Genomic DNA, 12,439 nt, shown 5'->3' with positions numbered 1-12,439 from the left:
GTGTAATGGAATATTACTCAGTCGCAAATAAAACAATGCCATTTGGAGCAACATGGATGGACCTAGAGATTATCATACTAAGTGAAGTAAGAGAAAGGCAAATACCATATGATGTCACTTATACATGGAATCTAAAATATGACACAAATCAACATACCTACTAAACAAAAGCAGACTCACATAGAGAACAGACTTGTGGTTGCTGAGGGGGGGAAGGGGGGAGGGAAGGATTGGGAGTTTGGGATTAGCAGATGCCAACTATTATATACAGGATGGATAAACAATAAGATCCTACCATATAGCACAGGGAACTATATTCAATATCCTGTGATAAATCATAATGGAACAGAATATGAAAAATAATATATATATATATGTACATAACTGAGTCACTTTGCTGTACAGAAGATAGTAACACAGCACTGTAAATCAACTATACTTCCATAAAATGTTTTTTAAAAGAATGAGTTAAAAATTTCGAAATTTATATATACAGTTAGTGAAAATATATATCTGAAGGTTTCAAAATTATATGGAAATTTTTAATTCAAAGGCAGCAATAAAATCTAACCAAAATAATTTTTAAATAGCACCCAGTTAGAGAGACCAAACACCTTGCAATACCAATTACACATGTGCCCTAGCCACAGACATGTAACATGCACTAATGTACCTCACTTATTGAACAAAACACCTACTTAGGATAAAAAGAAAGCATTCAAAAGGGAGCGCTTTCAAATGACTTCATCTCACATACACTTATTGTTCCTACCTACCCTGCATTCCTGCAAATTCTCTGACGAAACCATAGTCGACTAAATATTTAGCTATGCCATGGTAGCCTTAACTTATTTTCAAATGGTAGCAAAATATGAATGTGGTTGTAACAAAACAGAGATTAAATTACCAAAGGAAAAATAGAGTGTTTAACTCAGCATTCTCGCCAAAGACACTGGTTTTCCTTCTGTGTCAGAAGCAAGCTGGTACTTCAGGGTTCGTGATGTCTCTGGGATCATAACTGCAAACCCATGTCATAGCAAGCACCTCTTCATACTGAGATTCACGGAGATGGGCTTTTATTTCAAGGAGACCAACTTTTAGAGTAGATTTATGTTTGAGGGGGTTGTTTTGGGTCTTCTTACATGCTCACATGTGTTTGGTAATGTGGACCTAAATTTATAGGAAGTAGTTTCATAGCACTCTTTAGCATTTTTAATGGTATTTCGACCACATAATCTCATATGTCGCCAAGAATGCAACGTTGAAAGGAAGTTATTAAAAAAAAAAAAAAGGAAGTTAACACGAGGAAAACCAAATTCCAGTCAGTTTATATGCAGTTTATATCCCTCCTCACCTTCCAATCAAGTTATCCAAACTCTACCCAAGGGGAATTCACAGCCAAAGAGATAACTGGAAAAGAGTGCCTGGCGATGCAGCACTATTCACAATAGCCAAGATATGGAAACAACCCAAATGTCCATCGACAGATGTTTGGATTCGGAAGATGTGGTATATATACACAATGGAATACTACTCAGCCATAAAAAAGAACGACATAATGCCATTTACAGCAACATGGATGGAACTAGAGACTCTCATAGTGAGTGAAATGAATCAGAAAGACAAAGACAAATACCATATGATATCACCTATAACTGGAATCTAATATCCAGCACAAATGAGCTTTTCCACAGAAAAGAAAATCATGGACTTGGAGAATAGATTTGTGGCTGCCCGATGGGAGAGGGAGGGAGTGGGAGGGATCGGGAGCTTGGGGGTATCAGATACAATTTGGAATGGATTTACAAGGAGATCCGGCTGAGTAGCATCGAGAACTATGTCTAGATACTTATATTGCAACAGAACAAAGGGTGGGGAAAAAAATGTATACATGTAAGAGTAACTTGGTCCCCATGCTGTACAGTGGAAAATAAAAAATAAAGGCATTTTTTGCAGAGCTCAGGTGAGCAATAATGAGCTTTATACTCTATTTCCATCAAAAGATGTCGCTCACTACAAACACCACAGGTTTTCTCTCCCTGCCTTTTCGACCCGCCGCCTGTCATTTGGTGTGGCTTTTCTGCAGACTCTCTATGCCCTAAGAAGCTTATTTGTTTCTGCTTCAGGCCCTCCGGCATTCAGCTCTAAGAGGATGACTCAGCGTGTGGATTCTAGCGCCCCAGGTAAAAATCTCCTGGCCCCAGAGGCAGAATCAATACCGATGCTTGAATTGGGAAAGGCCTGGGTGACGTTCCTTGAAGAGGCTCCCCTGAGCTGACACTCTTTCTCCAGGCTCTTCACTTAGGCTCAAGCCCCGGATGCCCGAATCCTGCCCACGAGACAACAACTTCAGGCCAATGCACGTGCCCTAGTGCCCCTGGCACCTGGTCCCTGCACCTCTTGGGCCATCAGAACTTTGCTCCAGGGCGGGCCCTCACTTGTCTTCACCTTCCTTTCTCTTTCTACCCGTTTCTTAGCCTCAATAAAATCCCTGTTCCTTCTTAACCGGCTCTCTTAACCAGCAATCAAAACAGTGACCAATTAGCAGAGACAAGAACCCAAGTTCTTCCAGTTCCCAAGTGACTCAGACTCATGGCTGGTGCCCTTGATGTTGTCAGCGGGGAGCGGATGGTTGGAGATGGATCATCCTTTGTGTTGGGAAAACATAGGACGCAGCCACTAACCAGGAACGAAATCCCCACGGATGCAACAGGTAAACATGTCAGGGCGGAACTGCTGCTAAGTGGGGAGAGAGGCATGGGGACAGGACCCCCCCAAAGCAGAGGAGACAATGACTTTCCAAGAGACACGGAGCAGCTCTTCCAGCGGACAACCGTTGTCCTCGGGAGGGAGTGAGCTCTCACTGATACAGGCTTAAGGACAAACGCTGCCAACCAGCAAAGGGGGGGTCCTTCACCCAGGAAGCAGCTTTCTGCCAACTTCCCCTCCACTGAAAAGCATCAGGTGAAGATCTTTGCTCACCTACACCTGAAGCCATGTCAGTTTCCACCTGTCACCTATTCTCCTCAAAGTGCTGGCAGCCGGTGCTCTTCCTCTGGGAATTGAAGTCCTTTCTGCAACCATGTCTAAGAGTGTTTCTATGTTAGGGACCCCAACAGTGCTTGGAAGCGGGGGGGTAGTTCCAAACCACTGGGCAGGAACACACCTTAACCGTGTCCAGAGGCAGTTTCAATGATGCTGCCAAAGTATCACGTGTGCTGTTTGACCCCCGTACCCTGGACCATTTCAAGACCGGGGCGATTGTCTCTTTTGCAATCCCAGCCCCGGGTGGGAAGAGGAAAACTCTGGTGGGAGGAACTTCACAGCTGGCAAACCAGGCCTGCCCCACCCCTTCCACACAAAGCCCCCCAACTGTCCTCGTGGCTGCTGGAGGTCACTCATTCGGTTCTCAAGAAACCCTTTGTAACAAAGGGTGCCCTTGTCTTTCCCCAACTTGCCAGGAACGCGTGGGACTGTTACAGATGGTCTCACTTAAGATTTAAATACATTAACGATGCCATTCAACAGCACAATTTTCACTCCAGCTAAGAGAACAATAATACTGATAAAAATCGTGAGGATGCTGCTATAAAACCACTTCTAAAAAACAAAAACAAAAAACTGAATTCATTTTACTATACGTCTCCGAACTATGAATTTAAGAGCTCCCTTACCTGACGGACGAAGCTATTTGAGGTAGTGTCAGACGAAGTGCTCCCATCGGATCCTTTAAATCTGTTTTTCCTTCTAGCTCCTTTTCCATATGACTGCAAAAAAGAAACAGAGAGACAAATGAGATTATTGCTAGGCCCCATGTGAGAATCTGGACCGAGTTCTAGAAAATGTTCTAGATCAAGACAGGGAATGTTCTAGATCAAGACAGCGAGACAAATGAGATTACTGCTAGGCCCCATGTGAGAATCTGGACCGAGTTCTAGAAAATGTTCTAGATCAAGACAAGATCAAAATGTCTAGATCACTGCCAACATAGGAGCATTATGAAAAAGTTATTGGTGACCATATGACATCATGCGTATGTGGAATTAAAATACGACACAAATGACCTTCTCTACGAGACAAAAACAGACTCACGGACATAGAGAACAGACCTGTGGCTGCCATGCGGGGGGAGAGGGAAAGATGGGGAGCTTGGAGTTAGCAGATGCAAACTAGCATATACAGGATGGAGAGACCAGGTGCACAGGGAGCTCTACTCAATATCCCACGATAAACCATCATGGAGAAGAATTTGAAAAAGAATCTAGAATGTGGAACAGTCATTTTGCTGTACAGCAGGAATGAACACAACACTATAAACCAACTATATTTTAATAACATACATTTTTTTTAAAAGTTATTGGTGGAATCACAAATATTTATTTCAAAACAAATATAAGTTGACAGGGAGGAGAAATTTCAAGAAAAAGCATTTCATAACTGGTGAATTAAAACAGTTTATGCAATCTGGGGTCAAGAGGCAAAGGCCACTAAAGATAAGGCATTAGAAAATAATTTATATGTGGGAGGGACTGGGGCAAAATTACCATGAAAGAAAAGTAACTTGTCAAAGCCCTTCAGCCAACATGACTGCGGCAGGCAAGTGCAGAATGAAATATTGTTTTTCAGTGGTGTGGAATGTCCATTTTATCGCTCCTTTTCCTGTTTTAATTTGTAATTCCACAGGTATTCCTGTGCTGGGGTGGTCCTTTAAGTGGGGAGGAACATTTTGCAATGTGAATTTTGTGATCACTTTCATACAGACACCTGGAGATCTAGACAGACCAGGAATGAAGTGTGGGGCCAACTCTGTCTCTCTTTGTAAGGAATCTAAAGACTTCTCTGTGAGATGGTGAAACAACTATAGAAGTGGTAGTGCATTCTACAAAATTAAAATGCTTTGCACAGTGTCCTGGCCCACTGCTGTACTGTTTGACTAGGACGTGGAAAGCGTGCTTTTTAGCCATTTCGTTATTTGCCTGAGAAGGTCAGAAAAATAAATTTTTATGGAATAATCATAGTCACAATAATAACAACCATGAGAAGAAGAAGAAGAAAGCATTTAGGACCAGGATGTTAAAAGTGAGACAATTTTTTTCAGCAGTTGGATGGGGCCAAGCACAAACATCCACAAATGAACTTGCTTTTTCTACCGTGTCTACAGCTTACATTCGCAGAACTAAGCACAAAATGTGCATTAATCTATGGTTAACTCTAGGCACAGATAAAGTTAATGAGAGAATGAACCATTCAAAAATAAGTGAAAAAGAGCTCAACACGGAGCTTTACAGGTAAATACACACAAGTGGGAATCCGTGAGCAAATTCTTTTTTCTTTTTATCTTTTTCTTTTTTTTTCCTCTTTACAGCAGCACCTGGAGCACAGGGAGAGTCCCAGTCTAGGGGTCGAATCGGAGCTGCAGCTGCAGGCCTACACCACAGCCAGAGCAACTCGGGATCCGAGCTGCATCTGCAACCTACACCATAGGTCATGACAACCTTGGATCCTTAACCCATTGAGCAAGGGCAGGAATCAAACCCGCATCCTTATGGACACTATGTAGGGTTCTTCACTTGCTGAGCCACAACAGGGACTCCTTGAGCAAATTTCTTAACCTTGCCAAGGATCAGTCTTAACATTTTTTTTTTTTTTTTTTTGCCACTCCCACAGCATGTAGAAGTTCCCAGGCCAGGGACTGAAAACATGCCACCGCAGCAACCCCAGCCACTGCAGTGACAACACTGGATCCTTAACAGCTGCACTACAAGGGAACTCGAGTCCTCTCATCTGTAGAGTGGGGATGTTAAGACTTACCTCCCAGGATTGTTTTTAATATTAAATGAAGTAATGTATTTACTTCAATATAAGACTGAGAACATGGTAAGTGCTCAAAATAATATATATATATATATATATATATATATTTTTTTTTTTTTTTGGTCTTTTTAGGGCTGCACCCTTGGAATATGGAAGTTCCCAGGCTAGGGGTCAAGTCGGAGCTTCAGCTGCTGGCCTACACCACCACCACAGCAACTCAGGATCCGAGCCACGTCTGTGGCCTACACCACGGCTCACGGCAACACTGGATCCTTAACCCTCTGTGCAAGGCCAGGGATCAAATCCACGTCCTCATGGATACTAGTCGGATTAGTTACCACTGAGCTACAATGATAACTCCTCAAAATAATATTTTTAAAAGTGAAACCCACGTTAGGGTGGGAAGGATGGAGAAAAACTGGCCTAAAATATACACATGTTTAGAAGGATTAGGTTTAGATAGATTTCACAAGATGAGCAAAATTTACCAAATTTGCTTTTTTGAAAAATCCCCGTGTTTGGGTTTTGAAAATGCTACTTTGTTATATTTTATACGTTCATATGGTTTTCATTAAAATGGAAATATCTTATAAACCATAATATATGTTGCACTTAGGCAAGCCTGAAATCTATTATAAACATTTGTGTTAGGAGGAATTTAGATGAATTTGCAATCAGGGAGAGGGGTGGTATAGTTTTAAAGCAAAAAAAAACTTGTCTTAAATATGTTTGTTCTCTTCCAAGGATCTAAGGGATTGATATAATACAAATGTGTTTCCATGGCATTTAATTAACTCTCAGCTTCATAAAAGGAGAGACGGTCTAGGCTGGGCTTTCATAATACAAGGTTCTCCTCACTTAACAGCGTATCCTTCTTAATTATGTAAACAGTATTCCGTAAACTGTTGAAAAATGACGTTCTTTCAACAATGTTCCTCCTTTTCCAATTACTATGGAAAGGTTTGGACAGAAGTGTCTCCCGAAGCCTAGGAACGTTAAAGTCCGAACGTTTCCTTAAAATTAAAAAAAAAAAAAAAAAATTTACATTATTCCATATGGAAAAATACTTATGACCTTGAAGGCATTTTTAAGGCCTAACATGTTTCTTTGGGGGGGAAGGGCAACTCCATACACTATGTATCTTCATTCGGGGCATAAAATATCTTTAAGACCAAAGACCATCATCCTCTACGCCTCTTATCCTGCATCCTTCCAGAACCATGAGAAAGCGCTCTTCTGAATTTCTATCTTTATCATTTATTTCAAATTTTTAATAACAAATATGTTTTACTCGTCAGCTGCTCCGGAGTATAAGCTTTTTCCTGGCTGTTCACATTGTCCAGCAGGCCCTGTGAGAACCACAGAATATTTAAGACAGCCGGTCCCAGGGGAGGCTGTAGTTCTCCGCAAGAAATGAGACACATTTCGAAAGTCACATTCATGTTTCCAGGCCCCTGGGAATATCGTTCATAAACATTATTTCAGGTGTACTTAGCGACCGAGGCAGTCGGATTATTTCAGGCTTCCACTGTACTAAGACACAGTTTACACATGTTATAAACCCTAGTATGTGGAGTTCCCGTTGTGGCACAGTGAAAACAAATCTCACTAGTATCCATGAGGATGTGGGTTTGATCCCTGCCCTTGCTCAGTGGGTTGGGGATGCCAAGTGTTTATACTTAATAGTGTTATAATAAATTCTTTTTTTTCTTCTTCTTCTTTTTGGCCACCCTTGCAGCTCCCGGGCCAGGGATCAGATCCAGGCTGCAGTTGCAACCTGTGTTGGATCCTTAACCCACTGTGCAAGGCTGGGGATTGAACCTGCGTCCCAGTGCTCCAAAGATACCACCCATCCTGTTGCACCACAGCAGGAACTCCTAGATCTTATTCATTACATATCCTATTTACTCAAAACCAGAATAAATAAATATGCTTAATTACACCTCTATTCTATTTTGCTAATTTCAGCAGTAGTTTCTCTCCTATAATCTCCTGTTTAAAGAAAATTTACTGTCAAGTGACCAATGTTAATTAAATACCATAATGTTATTTTTATAATAATATTCAGGGTCAAGAAAAATTAGTAAAGCAATTTTTGTAAAGCTAGTAGTCCATTTTTATGTACTTTAAAAAAAAATATTGAAAATTTTTACTGCCATTACCAAATGAAGTTGCCTTTAACACAATGCATATTTAAAATGAAGTCCATCTTGGAGTTCTCTTGTGGCGCAGTGGGCTAAGGATCTGGCAGTGTCACTGCAGCAGCTCATGTCACTGCTGTGGTGTGGGTTTGATCCCTGGCCTAGGAACATTCATATGCTTGTGGGCATGGCCAATAAAATAAAATAAAGTCCATCTTACTGAAATTACTCGTTTATTAATTTCCACTCATTACCTTAGCTATACACAGCTTAATAAAAACAAGTAATGTCACTATGGCAAGTAGGAAAGATGAAAACCATGTAATTTAAATTCCTTTTCTTCTCCTAAAACATCAACCAAGGTAAGTAAGACTTCAAAAACTAGGGGGGAAAAAAAACCTTAAGAAATTGCCACAAATATATAAATGACATTAAAAAGATACCCAACATTCCTCATGATGTTAATATCAGCTTGGTGTCAACGACTCTCTTCTTTGGTCTAAATAACTTTTAAAATTGGACTGTAATGAGTTCCCACTGTGGCGCAATGGGATTTGCGGTGTCTCTGCACTGCCAGAATGCAGGTTCTATCCCCGGCCTGGCACAGTAGGTTAAAGGATCCCCGGCCCAGGAAGTCCATATGCTGCCCCCCACCCCGGGGGGGGGGGCAAATAAAATAAAATAAAATATATAAAATTGGACTGTAATCTTAAAAGCAGCAAATAAATGGTCACATTTTCACAGCTAATTGAAATCTAATTTCTGTACGATTAAAGTAGACAACAGGAGTCAATCATAGAAGTTGCCAGACCTTGCACACAAAGGTGGCTTGGCCCCTGGAGGCAGCTCGAAAAATACTGTCCCTTCTGTGGATGATGAATATGTGGACAGTTTTCCTATCTACAAATTCTGCCCATCAGCATAACGCTGATGCCAGAAATTACTTTCCAGCCCTTATGCTCAGCATTCATTGATATTGATCCCTTTGAACTATGGGCGTTTTCTCATCTTACAGTCTGAAGCCAATGAAGCCAAAACTCAACAGAAAAGAAACAGACATCACATGACCTCATTTGCCAGCACTTTAGGGTGAACGATGCTTTTAGATCCTTTACTAGAAGTAATTGGGAATCACCTCCCTCAAAGGTGTGGAACACAGCAAATTCTCTATATGGATCACTTGGCAGAGAGGCATCAAGAAGCAGCCTAACATAGGACTTCCCACTGTGGCTCAGCGGGTTAAGAACCCAACACAGGGTTCAAGGAGGACACAGGTTCAAACCCTGGCCTCACTCAGTGGGTCAAGGATCTGGCATTGCCACAAGCTGTGGTACAGGCTGCAGCTCTGATGGGACCCCTAGCCTGAAATTTTTCATATGCTGCAGGTATGGCAAAGAAATTTTTTTTTTTTAATTTCTTAAGAAGCAGAAGCATAAATAGAGCTCTTTTGGGGATCCGGCAGGTAGAGAAGCAAGGGGGTGATGAGGCCAGGAAGCAGAGAAACGCCTAGCAGGGAAGGTAAGGAGGATGGGAGATGGCCAAGGAGCAAGCTTGCCCTCTCCGGCCAAGTGTGGAAAGCACTCCAAGGCAGACGCAGGGACTTAAGGGCTGTCCTAATTAATTTGAAGTCCCTGTAACTGCAAAAGTCAGTGTGTGCCATGTACTCTTGGTAGGCCAGAGACATGTCCCACAGTCACAAAATCCAAGAGGGCCACCCCCCGAACCCACCGCCCCAACAGGGTTAACGTATTTTACTGAGCTTCTCTTGAACGGTCCTTGGCTATATCCCATCTAATTCAACACATTTCAGTAGCGCCAACAGGTAAGTGGAGTCTTCACATGAAAGGAAAAGACAAAAAGAACAGGAACATAAAAACCACACGACCAGCGAAACCTCACATCACTCAGTCAGACAGCAGATGTCACATTTTGAAGCAGACTCAAGAATTCTGATTGGCACGTTTTTAAACTCCCCCCTCTTGAACCCCAGGACAAAGTCCTGCTGAAGAGGAAAATGATGGGGCGTGGAGGGGGTCAGGAGGGAAGGCTGCCCCAAAACATAAGACCCAGCACCCGTGGCCACTGTGTTTGGAGACTGCCAAGGTCGGAATTGGACCTCGGATCCAAGAAAGTTTCTGGAAAGTGGTACTGACCTGGGGAAAGGGCTGGGCTTTTTGGAGATAAAGCTCCTTGCTACACTGATTGAGCATGTTGCCCTTAGCAGCCTGTATTACGACAACGTGCTTGAAAAGCATCTGGCAGCCTCAGCTGGGGTGGAACCAGCCAGGGCTGTTGCTAGGAGCAAAACAAACAGGCCTTCTGCTTACTGTCTGTTCACCTCCAGGTGTGACTGGAGGTGCTGGTTACACTCACTTTGAGGCCTGAAGTGCTGGGATACTGCTCTCGCTTCTCATCCATTTCCTCCTCTCTTCCCATCCTATTCTTGGTTCCTTTCATCTACTTTGCATGCACCCAGCCTCCAGCCAGAGCTTTTCAACTCCCCGGACTATCACCAGCACTGTATGTTCATGCCAGCCAACAGAAACCTAAGCCACACATGTAATTAGAGTTTTCTAGTAGCGACCTTAAAAAGGTAAAAGGCAGAGTTCCCTTGGGGGCTCAATGGGTTAAGAATCTGACTGCAGGAGTTCCCATCGTGGCGCAGTGGTTAACGAATCCAACTAGGAACCATGAGGTTGCGGGTTCGGTCCCTGCCCTTGCTCAGTGGGTTAACGATCCGGCGTTGCCGTGAGCTGTGGTGTGGATTGCAGACGTGGCTCGGATCCTGTGTTGCTGTGGCTCTGGTGTAGGCTAGTGGCTACAGCTCCGATTAGACCCCTAGCCTGGGAACCTCCATATGCCGTGGGAGCGGCCCCAAAGAAATAGCAAAAAAAAAAAAAAAAAAAAAAAAGAATCTGACTGCAGCAGCTCAGGTCGCTGTGAAGGCTTGGGTTCAATACCTGGCCTGGTGCAGTGGGTTAAAGGATCCAGTGTTGCCACAGCTACGGCACGGGTCGCAGCTGCAGCTCGGGTTCAATCCCTGGTCTGGGAACTTCCATATGCAAAAGGTGCACCATTAAAAAAAAATAAATAGGTAAAAGGCAACACACCGTATTAATCGGAATAATGTATTTTACCTAACCTAATACATCAAAAACATTATCATTGTGACATGCAATCACATATAGAATAGTCATGTCCTATATGAAGTCTCTGAAACCTGTATTTTCTATTTTCATTTGATCTGTGTTTTTATTTGATTGATATCTGTACACCTCTGTGATCTGTATTTTTATGTATTTCCAAATGGGTGGTTTATACTGAGAGCACATCTGAGTTCAGAACAGCCACACTTCCAGGGCCCAGAAGCCACACTAGCCCAGTGGCTACCACAGTGGACAGGACAGATTTGGAGCTTTGGAGGGAGACCACTCAGTTAGCACCCTGACCTTGGGGGCAGACTGTGTCCAAGTTTGCCCTGAAACTGTTCAACAGGTTCCCGAAAAAGTGATGCTATTTGCTGACATTTCGAGAACTTGCAGTTAGACTGTCACTCACTCCTCAGGTCAGAAATAGAGCTATTTTGTTTATGACAGTGTGCTGGAGGGAAAAGGTTGGCGTGTAGGAGGGTGCCCCAAGCCTAGGTAGGATTCTTATCATTATTATCATTATTATTATATGGAAGTTCCCAGGCTAGGGGTCAAATCAGAGCTACTGCTGCTGGCCTTTATCACAGCCAGAGCAACACAGGATCTGAGCTGTGTCTGCGACCTACACCACAGCTCACAGCAACACTGGATCGATCCTTTAACCAGAGACCGAGGCCAGGGATCAAACCTGCATCCTCATGGATACTAGTCTGGTTCATTACTGCTGAGTCATAACGGGAACTCCAGGTAGGATTATTATTATAATAATATAATAATAATATAATTATTATCATAATAATTTTGGCTATGCCCACAGCATGCCGAAGTTCCTGGGCTAGGGATCAAATTTGTGCCACAGCAGTGACAACACTGGATCCTTTAACCACTAGGCCACCAGGGAACTCCCTGAGGCAGCATTTTTGACATAAAAAAGGCAAAATGGGCAGTCTGCAAATCTGTTATCTTTCACACTGCTCATACAGAACTTGCAATATAATCCAGAGGTGAAATAGAAAGGATTCTTAAAAAACAATGTTTGTTGAGAGATACCATTTGCTGATGACAATTCCACTTCTCAGGAGAACTACTATGACTCAGTGTCACAGAACAGAAGGATGGTCCTGAGACAGCCTTGCCTCTCAGGCAGTTTTATTGCTGGCCCGGCCTGCCCAGAGATGGAAGAGATGCTCTAAATTTGCACAGTCCTGTGATGCCATGATTTATTAGATATAAACTAAACAAGGCAACGCTTCCCTCCAGTAATGGATGTGAAATGAACACAAGTCCAGGCAAAGAGCATTCATTTTTGGAAGGGAAGGAAAACAAGGAGATGGA

At 42.8% G+C, this 12,439-nt stretch overlaps 1 protein-coding gene and 1 long non-coding RNA gene across 5 annotated transcripts in view; both read right to left on the bottom strand.

The window, feature by feature from the left end:
- Nucleotides 1-12,439, bottom strand: part of CACNB2 (calcium voltage-gated channel auxiliary subunit beta 2) — a 455,426-nt gene that overhangs the window by 440,117 nt on the left and 2,870 nt on the right. For all 4 annotated transcript variants that reach the window (XM_084980209.1, XM_084980211.1, XM_084980210.1 and 1 more), the window contains exon 2: nt 3,675-3,767. In XM_084980209.1, coding sequence (XP_084836335.1) covers nt 3,675-3,767 — 93 coding nt within the window. The remainder of the gene's footprint in view (nt 1-3,674; nt 3,768-12,439) is intronic.
- Nucleotides 7,487-11,470, bottom strand: LOC146399502 (uncharacterized). Its single transcript, XR_014817886.1, has 2 exons — nt 11,009-11,470; nt 7,487-10,806 (listed from the first exon to the last, which is right to left on the bottom strand). It is a non-coding gene; the product is annotated as an uncharacterized LOC146399502 (long non-coding RNA).

Source organism: Sus scrofa, chromosome 10 (assembly GCF_054392235.1).
Source record: "Sus scrofa isolate SSC_HxYL_T2T_F1_AM1 chromosome 10, Sscrofa_HxYL_maternal_Yorkshire_Landrace_v2.0, whole genome shotgun sequence".
Classification (NCBI taxonomy): Eukaryota; Metazoa; Chordata; class Mammalia; order Artiodactyla; family Suidae; genus Sus; species Sus scrofa.
This window is presented reverse-complemented; position numbering and strand designations above follow the sequence as displayed.